This window comes from Mastigoproctus giganteus, chromosome 11, assembly GCF_048544385.1.
Source record: "Mastigoproctus giganteus isolate SK-2022 chromosome 11, ASM4854438v1, whole genome shotgun sequence".
NCBI classification, from domain to species: domain Eukaryota; kingdom Metazoa; phylum Arthropoda; class Arachnida; order Uropygi; family Thelyphonidae; genus Mastigoproctus; species Mastigoproctus giganteus.
Window position 1 is genome coordinate 86,140,936 of NC_143585.1, and position 13,992 is coordinate 86,154,927.

Below are 13,992 nucleotides of genomic sequence, written 5' to 3' on the forward strand. Positions count from 1 at the left end.
ATTTTTTCCAGCCACGGTGCAAAATCAACTTTGTTCTGTTGTGAGAATTAAGATGCCATTGCAGGGTATAAACTGTGTTGTCCTTGCACTTTAAATCTTGCTGACCACAAAAACAGATGAAAGGATAAGATAATCCTGCAAACATCTTATAAAGAGAGAAATGGGCCCTTTTTTGCATGGATTCTTAAATTTTATGCAAGTGCCAAATTGCTTTCTTAATGTTTCCGTATCGTAAAAATTTTTTTTTTTTTTTTTTTTGTAAAATATGCCGGATTTTAAAGAATTCCAGGTTCTAAAAGTACCGAATTCTGCATTTACTATATTTTAGCTTTGCATTTTTTTAAGTTCATTTAATCTGACATACAGGGCATTTAAAAAAATTAATTTTACATTATACTAAATTCAACTTCCTTCCTGTTTTATAATAATAACTGTGTATGTAATAAAGGAATAAAAGTATTATCATTAGATATCATATTACACTAAAAATAGGCCAAATATGTATGGAGATATACAGTAGAATATGGATGTTTTTATATTTACTAATGTTTTTTTACCAGTTTATCACAATTAATTGAATTAAATTTATTTTTCTTCAGTATTTAAAAGTAACAAACCATTAAGGAAAATAGTTTTAGAGTAAGGCTAATTTTACAACTTGTGTGGAATAACCTTTGCTGCAGTATAATAACAATGTTTTTCATTGTGCCCATTATTAATCTGTGGCATTTATTGTTCAAAATAATTTTATAGGCAGAGAATGATTTTTGCACATCCATTGGCAGAAGTTACTGAGCCAAATTTATAAATGTGAACCTTTGAAGTCTCTACTTGAAATGGAAGTTCCTGTTTTATTTCCATTAACAAGTTCATTTATTTTCTTTAATGCAGCAACTGGTGTGCCCTGAATATTAAGAAAAGATAAGAGTGCAGCATCTGACACTTCCCCAGATTTTTTTTTTTTTTATTTCTAGAAAAACGTTTTTTTTTTGTTTTTTTTTTTAAATTCTGCTTGCAGTATACCAGTGTGCGAAAGTTTGTGAATAGATTTCGTTAATTATATCACCTTTTTTTTTTTAATTAAAAATTTTTAAATTTAAAAATATTGCTTTTTTACAGGTCTCATTCAATGAAATAAAACTTTTATTAGTTCTGCTGAAAATAAGTAAGAGAACCTCATAAACATAAATACAAGTATTTAAAAATATAAGTATTAAAATATTAAATAATATATATAATACTTAATAATAAAAATTCAGGTCAAAAGCCTCAGACTGCAGGAAAATTTACAATTTACAGATATATAATATAGGTAGTACAAATGCATCACATCTATATGCTAAATTAACTGAAGTTATTATAGTGGTATCATTTCATTACATTTCATATTGTGAATATGAGATGTAATGAAATGTTACCTTCATGAGTTGCCTGTTTGGTTATACTTTGGTTCTACTTCCCAAACAGAGAAGACTATTGTTACTTCTCAGTGGATACTACCACTCAGAAGGCTGTTTTGGCCCTTCACCAGTGGGTGGGTAAGTACCCTAATGTACCAACAACCTAAAAACCAACAACCCAGTTGTGAAATTAAGTCTACAATTTGAGAGATGCCAAATGGTGTTTAGTATTTTAATACTTAATAAAAATTCAGGGCAAAAGCCTCAGACTGCAGAAAAATTTAATATTTACAGACATATAAGTTAGTGCAAATGCATCATGTCTATATGCAGTAATTTAACCAAAGTTATTATAGTGGCATCGCTTCTTTACATCTCATATTGTGAATACCTTCACAATGAGTTGCCTATTTGGTTATACATCAAATAAGTAACACTTCCCCAATAGAGAAGACTATTGTTACTTATTCTCAGTGGATATCATCACCCAGACAGCTTTTTTTTTTAGGGTTATTTGCCTTGGTGGGTTCCTTGATATAATAACTGAAAATACAGTTTTGAAATTAAGTCTACAATACGAGCCAAATGGTGTTTGGTAGTTTAATATTTAAACTGTGGTGATATCCACTGAGAATAAATAACAATAGATTTCTCTATTGGGGAAGCATTACTTATTTGAAGTATAACCAGATTGTTCAGGATTCTTCTAATGTCATTCTGTCAGAAAGCCAAGGGAGGCATTAAATGGAATGTGTTCAGGACAGTAAAAAATTTATCAAGATCAGCTTCTTACTTCTGTTACCCTGTTGGTATTGGATCAGCCTACCTTCACTCTTATTTCTTCTTCTTGTGCTGTAGCCTTTTTTCCCAGGCTGGTGGTTCTTTGTGTTTTGTGTCTCTGGTTTTCCTTCTGTTCATCCTGGCAACTGCTACAAAGGCACAATAAATGGCTGTGTGGATGGTCTCTTGTGTTACTTTGTTGTTGAGATAATCTGATATTATTTGCTTATTGAAATGGTCTTGACTTGCCACAGGATTCTGTTGGATCTCTGCTTCGGTATGGTGTGGATTTTTGTGGGGTCCATTCTCTTGAATTATGCTACTGCTTCCCCCCTTCTTCTATTTGGAATATCGCAATCTTGTCTGTTTGCACTTCGGCTGCTCTGGGTTGTAGTTCTTGTTCTTGCTATTCTCCTCCAGTTCTGATTCCATTATGTCTGTATTCATTATTGTTTGTAGTTGGTTGCTCACATCTTGCTTGATTTTTTTGAAGATTACAGGAGTTATCAGGTTCTTCTTGACGATGGTCCATCTCTGGTCTGCTATTCACTGACTTTGAACAGTCAGGAATCATTCCAACCACTTGGTATAAATTTTTGTGCTCTACATTGTCATGTCTGTCTCTAGCTTTGTTACTTATGGTTATTATAAATAGAAATGGTTATTCCTCAGATTGGGCTAATGTAAGAAGTGTGCTTCTCCAAGGATCAGTATTTCAAGATTGCTGCTAGATTCTTATGTAGGGTCGTTGGCACTATACCAGTGTTTGACACATTGATTGGAATGTTCATTACTTTTTCTATATGCTACATCTCTTTGATCTCCTGTCTTAGGTCCATGTACTTCCTGATCCTTTTCCTCATGTATTTTCTGGAGGTTGCCTCCTTTGCTCATCTGCTTTCATCCTTTCTGTTGTTTGGTCTGATATCTTCTTGATTATACAGCTGGTCAGGATCTTGTACATTGTTGGAAGACAGTGATTGGCCTGTATTTCTCCAGGTTACTTGTATCTTCATCTTTCAATTGTTATTGTAAAGATGTATGTTATATATTGTTTTCTTGGTTCTCAGTAATTCAGAGACTGAGCATATTTAAAAAAAAAAGTATTGTATATATCTGTTTAATATAATAATTAGTGGGTGTAAGTGAGGATAATTTGTGGAAGTTCTCCACTAGTAATTCATTTGTTGACACCCACTGGTATTGCACTACATCCGGTGGGTGCGGGACTTGTGCATTCGGCAGAAATACATAACGTAACCCGGGCCTAGAGAAGGGCACTGGGCAACAGCTGTCTTATATTGGCAGTGATAAAATACCTCGCACATGTTTTTAGTCTAGATTTGTTGAGTTTCTACGCCAAAACAGATGAACTAGGTGGAGATGGGCTTTTGCCTAGGAGCCACCCTTGACTCTTGGATACATGTACGAAGTGCACCAGGAGGTATAATATAATGTCTATAGTATAATATAATATACATTAATGAGAATGTTAATGTATATAAAATTGTATATATATATCTTTTTGTAAATATTGTATATATATGTATGTAATAATTGCGTGTGTACAAATAAATGGAAAAAAATGGAATGTATCTTCATCTTTAGCCTTCAGTTATGTGATTCCTTGTGTGTAAGAAATGCTGGGATTGTCTCTTGGTGACATCATTTGGGTGAACTGCTCTGCTAAGTGCTTGTGTGTGCAAGTGAACTTCTTGTAGTAGTAGTTGTGGACGTTACCTATTCTTGGGGTTCACCAGTTGTGGGACTTCATGATCGACTGTTGTACTTCTTCCTCCTGAATTTCCCATTCTTTCATCTCTTGTACGTCCTAGGTTTTCTTCTTTTCTAGTTCTATCCAGGGGGCTTGGCTGTTATGTCTTACTTCACTGCTCCATATGTTGCCCCAGAACTCCTCAATATGGGGTGGTCTGTTTCCATCTTTCCTGTCTTGTCTGATACTCCTGTAGAGGGTTCTTTGGTTTTCATCAAAGATTCGGTTGTTTATTTTCCTCTGGGAGCACTCTTTGTATCGGCATAGTTTTGCAGTGCTAGGAGGTTCTGCTTCGATATGTCTAAGTATTCTCCTATTCTCTGATATTTGATCTTGTGCTTTCTGTGGATGTTATCTTTCTTGAGGCCTCTCTCTCTTCGCTTTTCCAATTCCTTATTCCTATTACCTCATTGGTACTGGGTCAATTGGCTTATCTCAACTTCTATCTTTTGCCAAAGCCTTTTTTCCTAAGACGGTAGTTCCTTATTTTTTTTTTGTTTCTTCTGCTGCTGCTGGTCTCTTGTTTCTCTTCCTTTAATCATAGTGGCTGCTACGGCAGCATTGTATACAGCTGTTTGGATGGCTTCCAGTGTTGCACCATTTTCGTTGAGGTAACGTGGTATTATCTACCAATTGAGGTGGTCTATGACTTACCATAGGCTTCTATTGGATCTCTCCTTCGGTATCGTGTGGGTCTTTGTAGGGTCCATTATCTCAAATTCTCTTAGGGCATTCTTCCATTCATCTTGTATTCTGGATATCATGACCTTGTCTCTTTCCACTTCAGCTGTTCTGGGTTGTATTTCTTCTTGCTCTTCCTCCTTCCTGCTCTTTCTTCTTCTTCCACATTATTCATATTCTTGTTCTTTGTAGTTGGTCACTCACACCCTGCTTGATTTTTTCCAGATTGCAGGAGCTATCAGGTTCTTCGTGATGATGGTTCTCTATTTGCTGTTCAGTAACCTGAACATCCGGGAATCATTCCAACCACTTGGTAATGTAGGCTTGGACTATACATTGTCATATCGGTCTCTAGCCTGGTTATTTCATAGTATGTTTGCATGATGAATGTATTCATTTCGTTGCCCCATTTCATGTGTTGGTGTTTTCTTTCTTCTTGGGTGATCAGGTTGTGCAGGAAGCACTTCCAGTTAGTTGTGCTGGATGGTCTTGCCCATCCCTTGTGGTAGCCATATGGGGGATAGTGCTACTTCTCCACTGTCTTCCTTTGGAACTTTTAATTGGTTGTGGTGAGATTTATTTTATTATATGATATGTGTTTGCACAGACGGCTCGTTGGTAGGCATTGCGGAACTGCAGCACTCCCCAGCTTTTTAAAATCTAAATATACAGTCAACGGAGTTATATGAAATTTTGTGAAGAACAGTGCAACGCAATGAATATTTTTATTAACAGGTCCTGCATATAGTATAGTCATCCTCTATTTCCAATAATAAAAAAAAAAATAAATAATAATAATAAAATAAATAATTGCTTTATTTAATACAAGTATTAAACAGAGCCCGGGCCATTCAGGCCCAACCATAGCCTAAGGCCTTTGGTTTGTGGGAAAACCACTATTTCCAATAATCATTTCAATAATAAAAGAATAAAAACACAAAATTGTTTTCACTTTGAAGTTTAACTGTAGGCGGAACTGTGCGCTAGACAATTCCACATTTTTCTCCCAGTGGTTGAGTCAGTGCCTGGTTGGTGGGTTGCCAATAACATTTTTCAGAGGTGACAAAACAAATGCTGTCATTCAACATTAAAAGGAATAAAAATATTTTTAAGGAGCACTATGAATTAGGAAAGGCTAAATGCTCAAGCAATGCTTTCAGTAGGGAAAAGCTTGGTCAACAGTGCACCAAACTTGAATGAAAAAGTTATTAATCTATTTTCAACAAATAAAAACTGAGAATGGATTTTATTTTAAATAAAATTTCGAGATTACCCAAGTCTGTTAATGGTAAGTGTCTAGTTAATGTTTTGTAGTATTTTTAACTTGCTTATTATTATTATTATTACTATCTATGTCTACATGTCTTATAACCAAGGCAATTTAATGTAACTTTAAGAAGCAGCACTCCCATACATCAGAGTCACGTGCTGCCACTGTGTGTTTGTTACAAATTTTGATTTGCCGCAGGCATATAAATTTCTCTGAAACTCAGTTTTTGAACTGTTGTATAGATTATACCTTGCAAATACAGTGAGATGTTGTTTATTTTATGAAATAATCAACATCTTACAGTTAATGAGTATGTAGGTCTTGTTTTTTGTTTGGGCTCCAAATTAAATGAAAAATACATAATAAACATATAAATACCTGCCTGGTAATGGCAGCATAATATAAGAAATGGCCATCTTTCTTCTGTGATTATAGAGGAAACAATGAGTAGAGTGGCGGTGTACCTTAGTGGGCACATTGTTAATTGATTGCTGGAACACTTCTGGTTATTATTGCCGACCGGGCTAGCCGAGTGGGTAAAGTACCTGCCTGGCAACCCAAAGGTCGCGGGTTCGATTCCCGCCTCGGGCTTGGATCAAAGTACTGCAAAAACCTTTGGGAGGTGCAATATGGTCACAGAAGCCGATGCGCCAACAACTACCAAATCAAAAAAAAAAAAAAAACTTCTGGTTATTAGTGGATAGCAAATGATTTATTCTAGAAAAAAAAAATTGAATGCATCTCTTCCTTTGAGGCCTTTGAGCTCTAACCATTGTAATGACTAGTATGACATTTCTTTTAGGAAAGGCGAAAACATTCCTGGACTTAGCAAAGATGAACTTTGGCGAGCTAAGCATGTTTACGATTCTGCTTTCCACCCTGATACAGGAGAAAAGATGTTCGTTATTGGAAGAATGTCTGCACAGGTGCCTATGAATATGACAATTACTGGCTGCATGCTAGCTTTTTATAAGTAAGTAGAATTTTAGTAATTAATTAGTTAATTGTTTTTACATGAAGCTACACTTCAAACAATACAGGTACAATGAACCCAAATGCAGCTATCAGAAATGGAATTATCCAAAAAACTGGACATTTCTGAAACCATTGGTTTTTGTCTGTGTTTGTGTATAAGAGAGAGAGAGTAATAAAACTTTGAAGGACAGCTATGGGGGGTGTACAGGAAAATTGATAGAAACAGTGTGACTAAGAGAGTGAAAAGATAATTTATTATTTAGCAAGGGATACAGCAAGAGCTGGGAAGGATATGTAAGATAAATGCATTGAGAGACCAGGATAGTGAGCATTTGAATAGATGGAAAGAGTATTTTAATGGCTACCCTTGATGCTATGAAAAAAAAGGAAAGCAGAAGGATCATCAGTGATTGTAATGGATGCTCGAAACATCCATTACAATGACAAGATTTTGGGGGGGTGGGAAGATTGTGGGAATTTATGAGAAAGATATGAATGGCAGAGGATATACCGGAGAGAAAGAAGAAGTGACTTCGGCTGATTTATAAACAGACAGCCACTGGAGTACGGAAATTATAGGGGTATAAAACTATTACAACATGCTTTTAAAGTTTTTGAGAAGATAGTGGAGAGAAGATGGGGGGGAATTGGTCAGAGACAGTTTGGCTTTATCAATAAGTGCTGATGCACTGTTTATAGCAAAACAGGTACAGGAGAAAGAGTTGGAAGACAATGAGAAATGTGTTGCTTTTGTGGGACTAGAAAAGGCATGTTATAAGGTATTCAGTGTGGTGGTGTTTGCAAGGAAAGGGGTATCTGAAAAACCTGTCAGGTTGATAAAGGAAATGTATAGATATACAAGAACAGTAATAAAACAAAATGGTTGAAAGAATTTGTTCACATAATATTAGAAGAATTTTAGATCAAGTTGATGGATGAGTTGAATAGCAGGTGAATAATAGTGTGAGGAGAGATGAGTTGTAGGAGTTATTGCAGATTATATGATATTGGCTGGTGGTGAAGGTGTCTACAGGGAAGATTGTTGGAACGGCAAGAGTTTTCTGGAGAAGAGAGAATTGAGAGTTAGTGCAGGGAAGATGGAAGTGATGGGTTTGTGTGAGTGAGAGTAAATGCTTGGAAATGAGAGATAGATGTGAAATGAATGTCAAACAGACGAAGTTTAAATATCTGGGAGACTGTGTTGAGTGAGAATAGGGTTGTTATGTGTGATAAAATTATGCCAAGAAAGTTAAAAGTTTAATATCTCTAATATGATGATAAGGCTAGTTCTGCTATATGGGGAAAAACTTGGACATTGAGAGTGAGGAGATGGGATGAGAATGTTGTGATGGAAGGGGTATGAGAGAAAGAGAGAGATTAAATTAATTGAGGTGGGAACCCCCTTCCCCCATTAAGAGGATATTTTGAATTGAAGATGGAAGAAAGGAGAGATAAACTATGTAAAAGATAGAGGGATGAAGTGGTGGCTATTAATGGGGGTTAACAGAAGAGGATGTGGGGAATTTAGGAAAATGAAAAGGCGTGGGAACAGGCCTTTCCCCCCCCCCCCAAATCTCCCACATCCTCTTCTTTTAACAACAAGATTTATAGAATAAAAACATAAAACCTTTTTATGTTTTTATTCTATAAATATTTAGTTTTATTTTATCAGTAAAGTTTTAATTGGTTATGACAAGATTTATTTGATGATATGGTGTTGTGTTTAGCATTAGCATTAGCATTAGTAGAGGCATTTGATGCAAGAAAGCAAGCTTATGCAGCATCAGCCAAAAAAAAAAAAAAAAAAACCACTTCCACTTCACCCCTCTGTTCGTTCAAAATCCCTGTCCAGCTGAGCCTTAAACTTATTTAGGCTATCAACCTCCACCACAAGGGATGGAAGTCTGTTCCACCAACCAACCACCCGCTGGCTAAAGGCAAATTTCCGCACGTCTATCCTACATCTGTCTTTCCTCAATTTGAATTTATGCCCTCTCAGGTGATTATTCTGAGCTAGAGGAAGAATCCCATCAGCATTGAGCATGCTTAAACCATTCAAGGCTTTATACACCTCTATCAGATCACCTCGCTGGTGCCTAGTCTCCAGACACTGTAATTTGCAAAACTTAAGCCTTTCTTCGTAAGAGCACCCCTTTGTTCCATTCACTAATCTTGTTGCCCTACTCTGTACTCGTTCCAGCAGCTCTACATCCTTCTTGAAATGAGGCCTCCAGACCTGTATACAGTACTCTAGGTGTGGCCTGACCATCGCCTTATACAATTTAATAATCACCTCCTTATCCCTGCTGGAAAAATTCCTGTATATCATTGACAATACTCCATGAGCTACTCTTGCAGCCCGTCTGCACTGCTCAGAGAACTTCATATCTGCCTGCACAACCACCCCCAAGTCCCTTTCATTCTCTACCACTGTCAGTGTTGTACCATAGAGTTGATACGTTGCTCTGGGGTTGCTGTTTCCCATGTGTAGTACTTTACATTTGTCAATGTTAAACTTCATTTGCCACCTCTCAGCCCATCTGCTCAACCTTTCCAGATCCTGTTGCAGAAGCATAGTGTCAGTAGTGTCCTTGACAACCCTGCCAACCTTTGTATCGTCTGCAAACTTGGACATTAATCCCGATATACCATCATCAATATCATTTATAAATACAGAAAACAATAATGGACCCAACACTGAGCCCTGAGGGACTCCACTAATAACATCAGTCCACGATGAGCAGTGTCCATTGATTACCACTCTCTGTCTTCTCCCCCTCAACCACCCCTTTATCCATAGCAGCAATTTGCCTCCAATGTCACACTGCTCCAATTTGTGTAGCAGTCTTCCATGTGCAACAGTATCAAAAGCCTTTCTAAGATCCAAGTATATAATATCAAAGTTATTCCCTGCATCCAGTTCTTTTGTGACTGCATCATAGTATCCAATCAAGTTGGTCAGGCAAGACTTCCCCTTAACAAAACCATGCTGTGTCTGAGCTATAACTGAAGTCTTGTCTAAATGATCCTGCAGTGCGTCTTTAACCAGTGCCTCCATTAATTTTCCTGGAACAGAAGTCAAGCTCACAGGTCTATAATTACTTGTGTCAGCCTTTGATCCTCCTTTGTGAATTGGGGTCACATTTGCACATTTCCAGTCTATGGGTACCTCCCCTGAGTCCAAGGAAGCTCTCATAATTATGGCTAAGGGTTTGCTTACTTCCTTTGCTGCCTCCTTTAATATAACTGGATAGATCCCATCCACCCCGGGTGCCTTTCTTGTGTTTATCTTCAACAGTTTCTCCTCCACTTTACTCCCAGTTATTTCAAGATTCTGTAACTTACTGCTAGAGTTGAATACACCTCTGGCATTCCCCTCGCTGAATAACTCCTCATGTGTGAATGTCGATGCAAAATATTCATTTAGTTTGTTAGCCACCTGAGCAGGATCATCAACACTTGACCCATCAATATCAAGTGGACCAATCTGATTCATCCCTTTCCTTCTAGAGTTTACATAAGTAAAGAACTCTTTGCTGTTTTTCTTTGCATTCCTTGCCAAGGATTTCTCGTAATCTGCCTTCGCCTGCCTAACCTCCTTTGTAACTTGGTTGCATATCAACTTGTATCTATCATAGGCTTCTCTGTCATGTGTTAATTTGTAAGTATCCCATGCATTTTTCTTCTCTGCCATATGCCTCATTAGTTCATCTGACATCCATTTTGGCCTAAACCTTGAACAATATTTCTTAGTTGGTATGTAAAGCCTAGTAGCTTCCAAGATAAGTTCTTTGAATGCTTCCCATTTTGAATTTGCTGTTGGTAACATCATCAGTTGGTCCCACTGTATAGAATTTAAATACTGTCTCAGTCCATCGTAGTCGCCTTTACGGAAGCAATAACCCTTCCCTTTACCCCTAATGGTAGTTACCTCTTTGAGTAAATCCCACTTCAGCACACTGTGATCACTGCCACCTAGTGGTTCATTTATCTGCAGATTCTTAATGCATGAAGAATCACTGCTGATAATCAAATCAAGAGTATTACTCCCTCTAGTTGCCTCCCGAACATGCTGATGTAGAAAACAATCATCCAATAAATCCACAAAAGCCCTGCTAGTGTGTGAGTATCCAGCCCCCAAATTCCAGTCAATATCTGGGAAATTAAAATCTCCCATTATAAGACACTCTGATTTACTGGCCCACTCTATTTCCCTGTACAGTTCCTTATTATACTCATCAGAGTCATTAGGCCTATAGCATACTCCTACTCTCAATTTTGATCTCCCAATGTTTATGTCACACCAAACTGACTCCACACTGCACTGTCCAGCAATGTCGACTGGCTTCACTTCCTTGGTTTTTATGTGTTTCTTAACTAATAGCATAACACCTCCCCCCTTCCTATCCTGTCTATCCTTTCTGTAGACGTTGTACTCCCCAAATTGCAGTTCCGCATCCCTTATATCTGTGTGACACCACGTCTCTGATATCCCAACAATATCTGCCTTCGATGTTTTGAGCAATACATCAAATTCATCAAATTTATTTACTAAACTCCTAGCATTGGTGTACACGCAAGTATACCTGCACCTGTTTCTATTCTTAGCTACCCTAACACAACCCATGTGTTTACTTGTACCACAATGGCTCCCAGCAGTCTCTGAAATACCATGCATCTTGTTTTTCAGGCTTCTGCTCATTCTAATAGAAGCAGTGCAAGAATCTCTTTCACCTCTGCCAGTGGCTACTGTCAATCTATTGGTCTTTGTCTCCCCCCAAGCTAGCAGTTTTCCGACCCACCTAACACTGCCTCGATAGCATCAGCAAATATTCTTGCACCCTTTCTATTTAAGTGTATCCCATCCCTGTAGAAGCAATCTCTCCTGTTAACAAGTACAGTCCAGGCTGAAAAAAATTCTACCCCTTGAGCCTTGCACAATCTTTCCAGGGCCGAATTGATCGACAAGGCTCTCATCATATACTCCCTCCTATCGTGTCTGGGCAGAATTGCAGACACTTTCAAATTCAACCCTAATTCTCGGCTTTTGTTCAACAGTGACCTGTACTTGTTAAGTAATTCTGCCTAAGTAGTTTATATATAATTTTGATTTATTGAAGGCATATGGAAGTTTAATGCCCTTTATTAAATGATGATATAAAATTTAGAAGGTACCTTAAACTATACATTCCTGTCAATAAAGTGAACTCCAATTTAAACAAAAAAAGTGGAGCTGTGTTTCCACTTTTTTTGTTTATTAAAAAAATTAATTTTATTAATTTTCATCTTAAAATCTTATTAATTTTAAGAAGAAAATTAATTTTATTAATTTTCTTCTTTTAGATTTTTCATGTAATGTTCTTTTCATAAAGGCTGAGGGCTAATTGGCTTCACTGTAATATGTGCAAAAAAAATATGCAATTCAGTTGCAGAAAATTGGAACCTACAAGGGCTGTTAAAAAGTTTTGCAACTACAGTATTAAAACAGGCTTAATGGAAACCAGTCATTAGTTGAGTTGATTTATTCTGTATGATTACTGTTGAAATGTTGTTTTATTTTAATATTAATTTTATGCAGGTGTTGATTGCCATGGTTGCTATTGCACATGCATGAAGGAGCACTGTTCATCCATTATATATTTAGCCCTTTTTTGTGCTAAGTATTAAATTCTTAAAGACCTCTTCAATTAGAATTTTAGTTAATGGATTTCAGGTGGGGTGAGTAAGGTCACTCTACAAATTGATCTTGATTTTTCAGCCTGTGCAACATATGAATCATTCTGTGAATATACACTTGTAAAGATATATTGAAATACACTAGTGCAGTATGGCTTAAGATGTTGATGTGCTGGAAAACCACAAACAACAACCTAAGATAAACAGAGTAAACCTAAGATAGGAAGATAAACAGAGGTGCTGTTATCAGTGAGCATGTTATATCCTTTGTTTTTTGGGAATATTTGGCACATCAGCTACTCAGGCAGTAGTTCAATAATCCTTAAGGTACTCTAAATCATAAATTTTTATTATGTATTATGTCTGTATAACAGTTCAGTTTATCTGGGGAGGGACATTTTAAATAAAACTACTAATTATGGTACTTATAATTTTATTTAAAATGTCCATGTAAAATAGGTACTCTTCTATTACTGAATAATATTTATATTATAATCCATTCTGCATGTTGTGTTTTTTTTTTTTTTTTGTTTGCATTCATTTTATAATTTAATTTTTCTATTATTTTTGAAACATAACAGATTTCTTGACTTTTAGTAGTGTCCACATTTCCTTATTTTCTTTTATTGAGGAGTATAACATGTATTAGCCATTGATATTTGCTGTTTAACTGCATTTTCATATATACATTTAGTTGTTTTTTAATTGCATTCCATTGTCTGCATTATTTATGCTTTATTAGTAATACCAGTGTGTCAGAATTATATTTCCATATTTGCTGATACAGTTAAGAGTCTATTGAATTTATTGAAACTATCTAAAATCACTCCTGTGTATCATTATAATAATTCAACTGCTTATCATATGAAAATATAAGCAGGTGACATGAAAAACAATATTAAGTTAAGTACTTCATAACAAAGTTAATATTTGTAAAATAATAAGAGGAGTTTACCTCAGTATAGTGCGTAGAACACTTCCGTATGATACTCTCCAGAAATTAAAACGAAAAAATTGAAAAACTTACATTAGAGTAAAAAATAATTAAAAACCAATTTAACACAATTAAAAATCAATTTAATGCAAATAAAATAAAACACAAATTAAATTGGTTTTTTAATTATTTTTGCTTATCATATGAAAATATAAGCAGGTGACATGAAAAACAATATTAAGTTAAGTACTTCATATACTTCATAACAAAGTTAATATTTGTAAAATAATAAGAGGAGTTTACCTCAGTATAGTGCGTAGAACACTTCCGTATGATACTCTCCAGAAATTAAAACGAAAAAATCGAAAAACTTACATTAGAGTGAAAAATAATTAAAAACCAATTTAACACAATTAAAAATCAATTTAATGCAAATAAAATAAAACACAAATTAAATTGGTTTTTAATTATTTTTTACTCTAATGTAAGTTTTTCGTTTTAA

At 35.8% G+C, this 13,992-nt stretch overlaps 1 protein-coding gene across 4 annotated transcripts in view; it reads left to right on the plus strand.

The window, feature by feature from the left end:
- The window catches only part of Sfxn1-3 (Sideroflexin-1-3), a 144,239-nt gene that overhangs the window by 19,922 nt on the left and 110,325 nt on the right, over positions 1–13,992 (plus strand). For 3 of the 4 annotated variants that reach the window (XM_090384247.1, XM_090384246.1, XM_090384245.1), the window contains exon 3: positions 6,708–6,878. In XM_090384247.1, coding sequence (XP_090240373.1) covers positions 6,708–6,878 — 171 coding nt within the window. The remainder of the gene's footprint in view (positions 1–6,707; positions 6,879–13,992) is intronic. The other variant, XM_090384248.1, reaches the window with a different exon arrangement.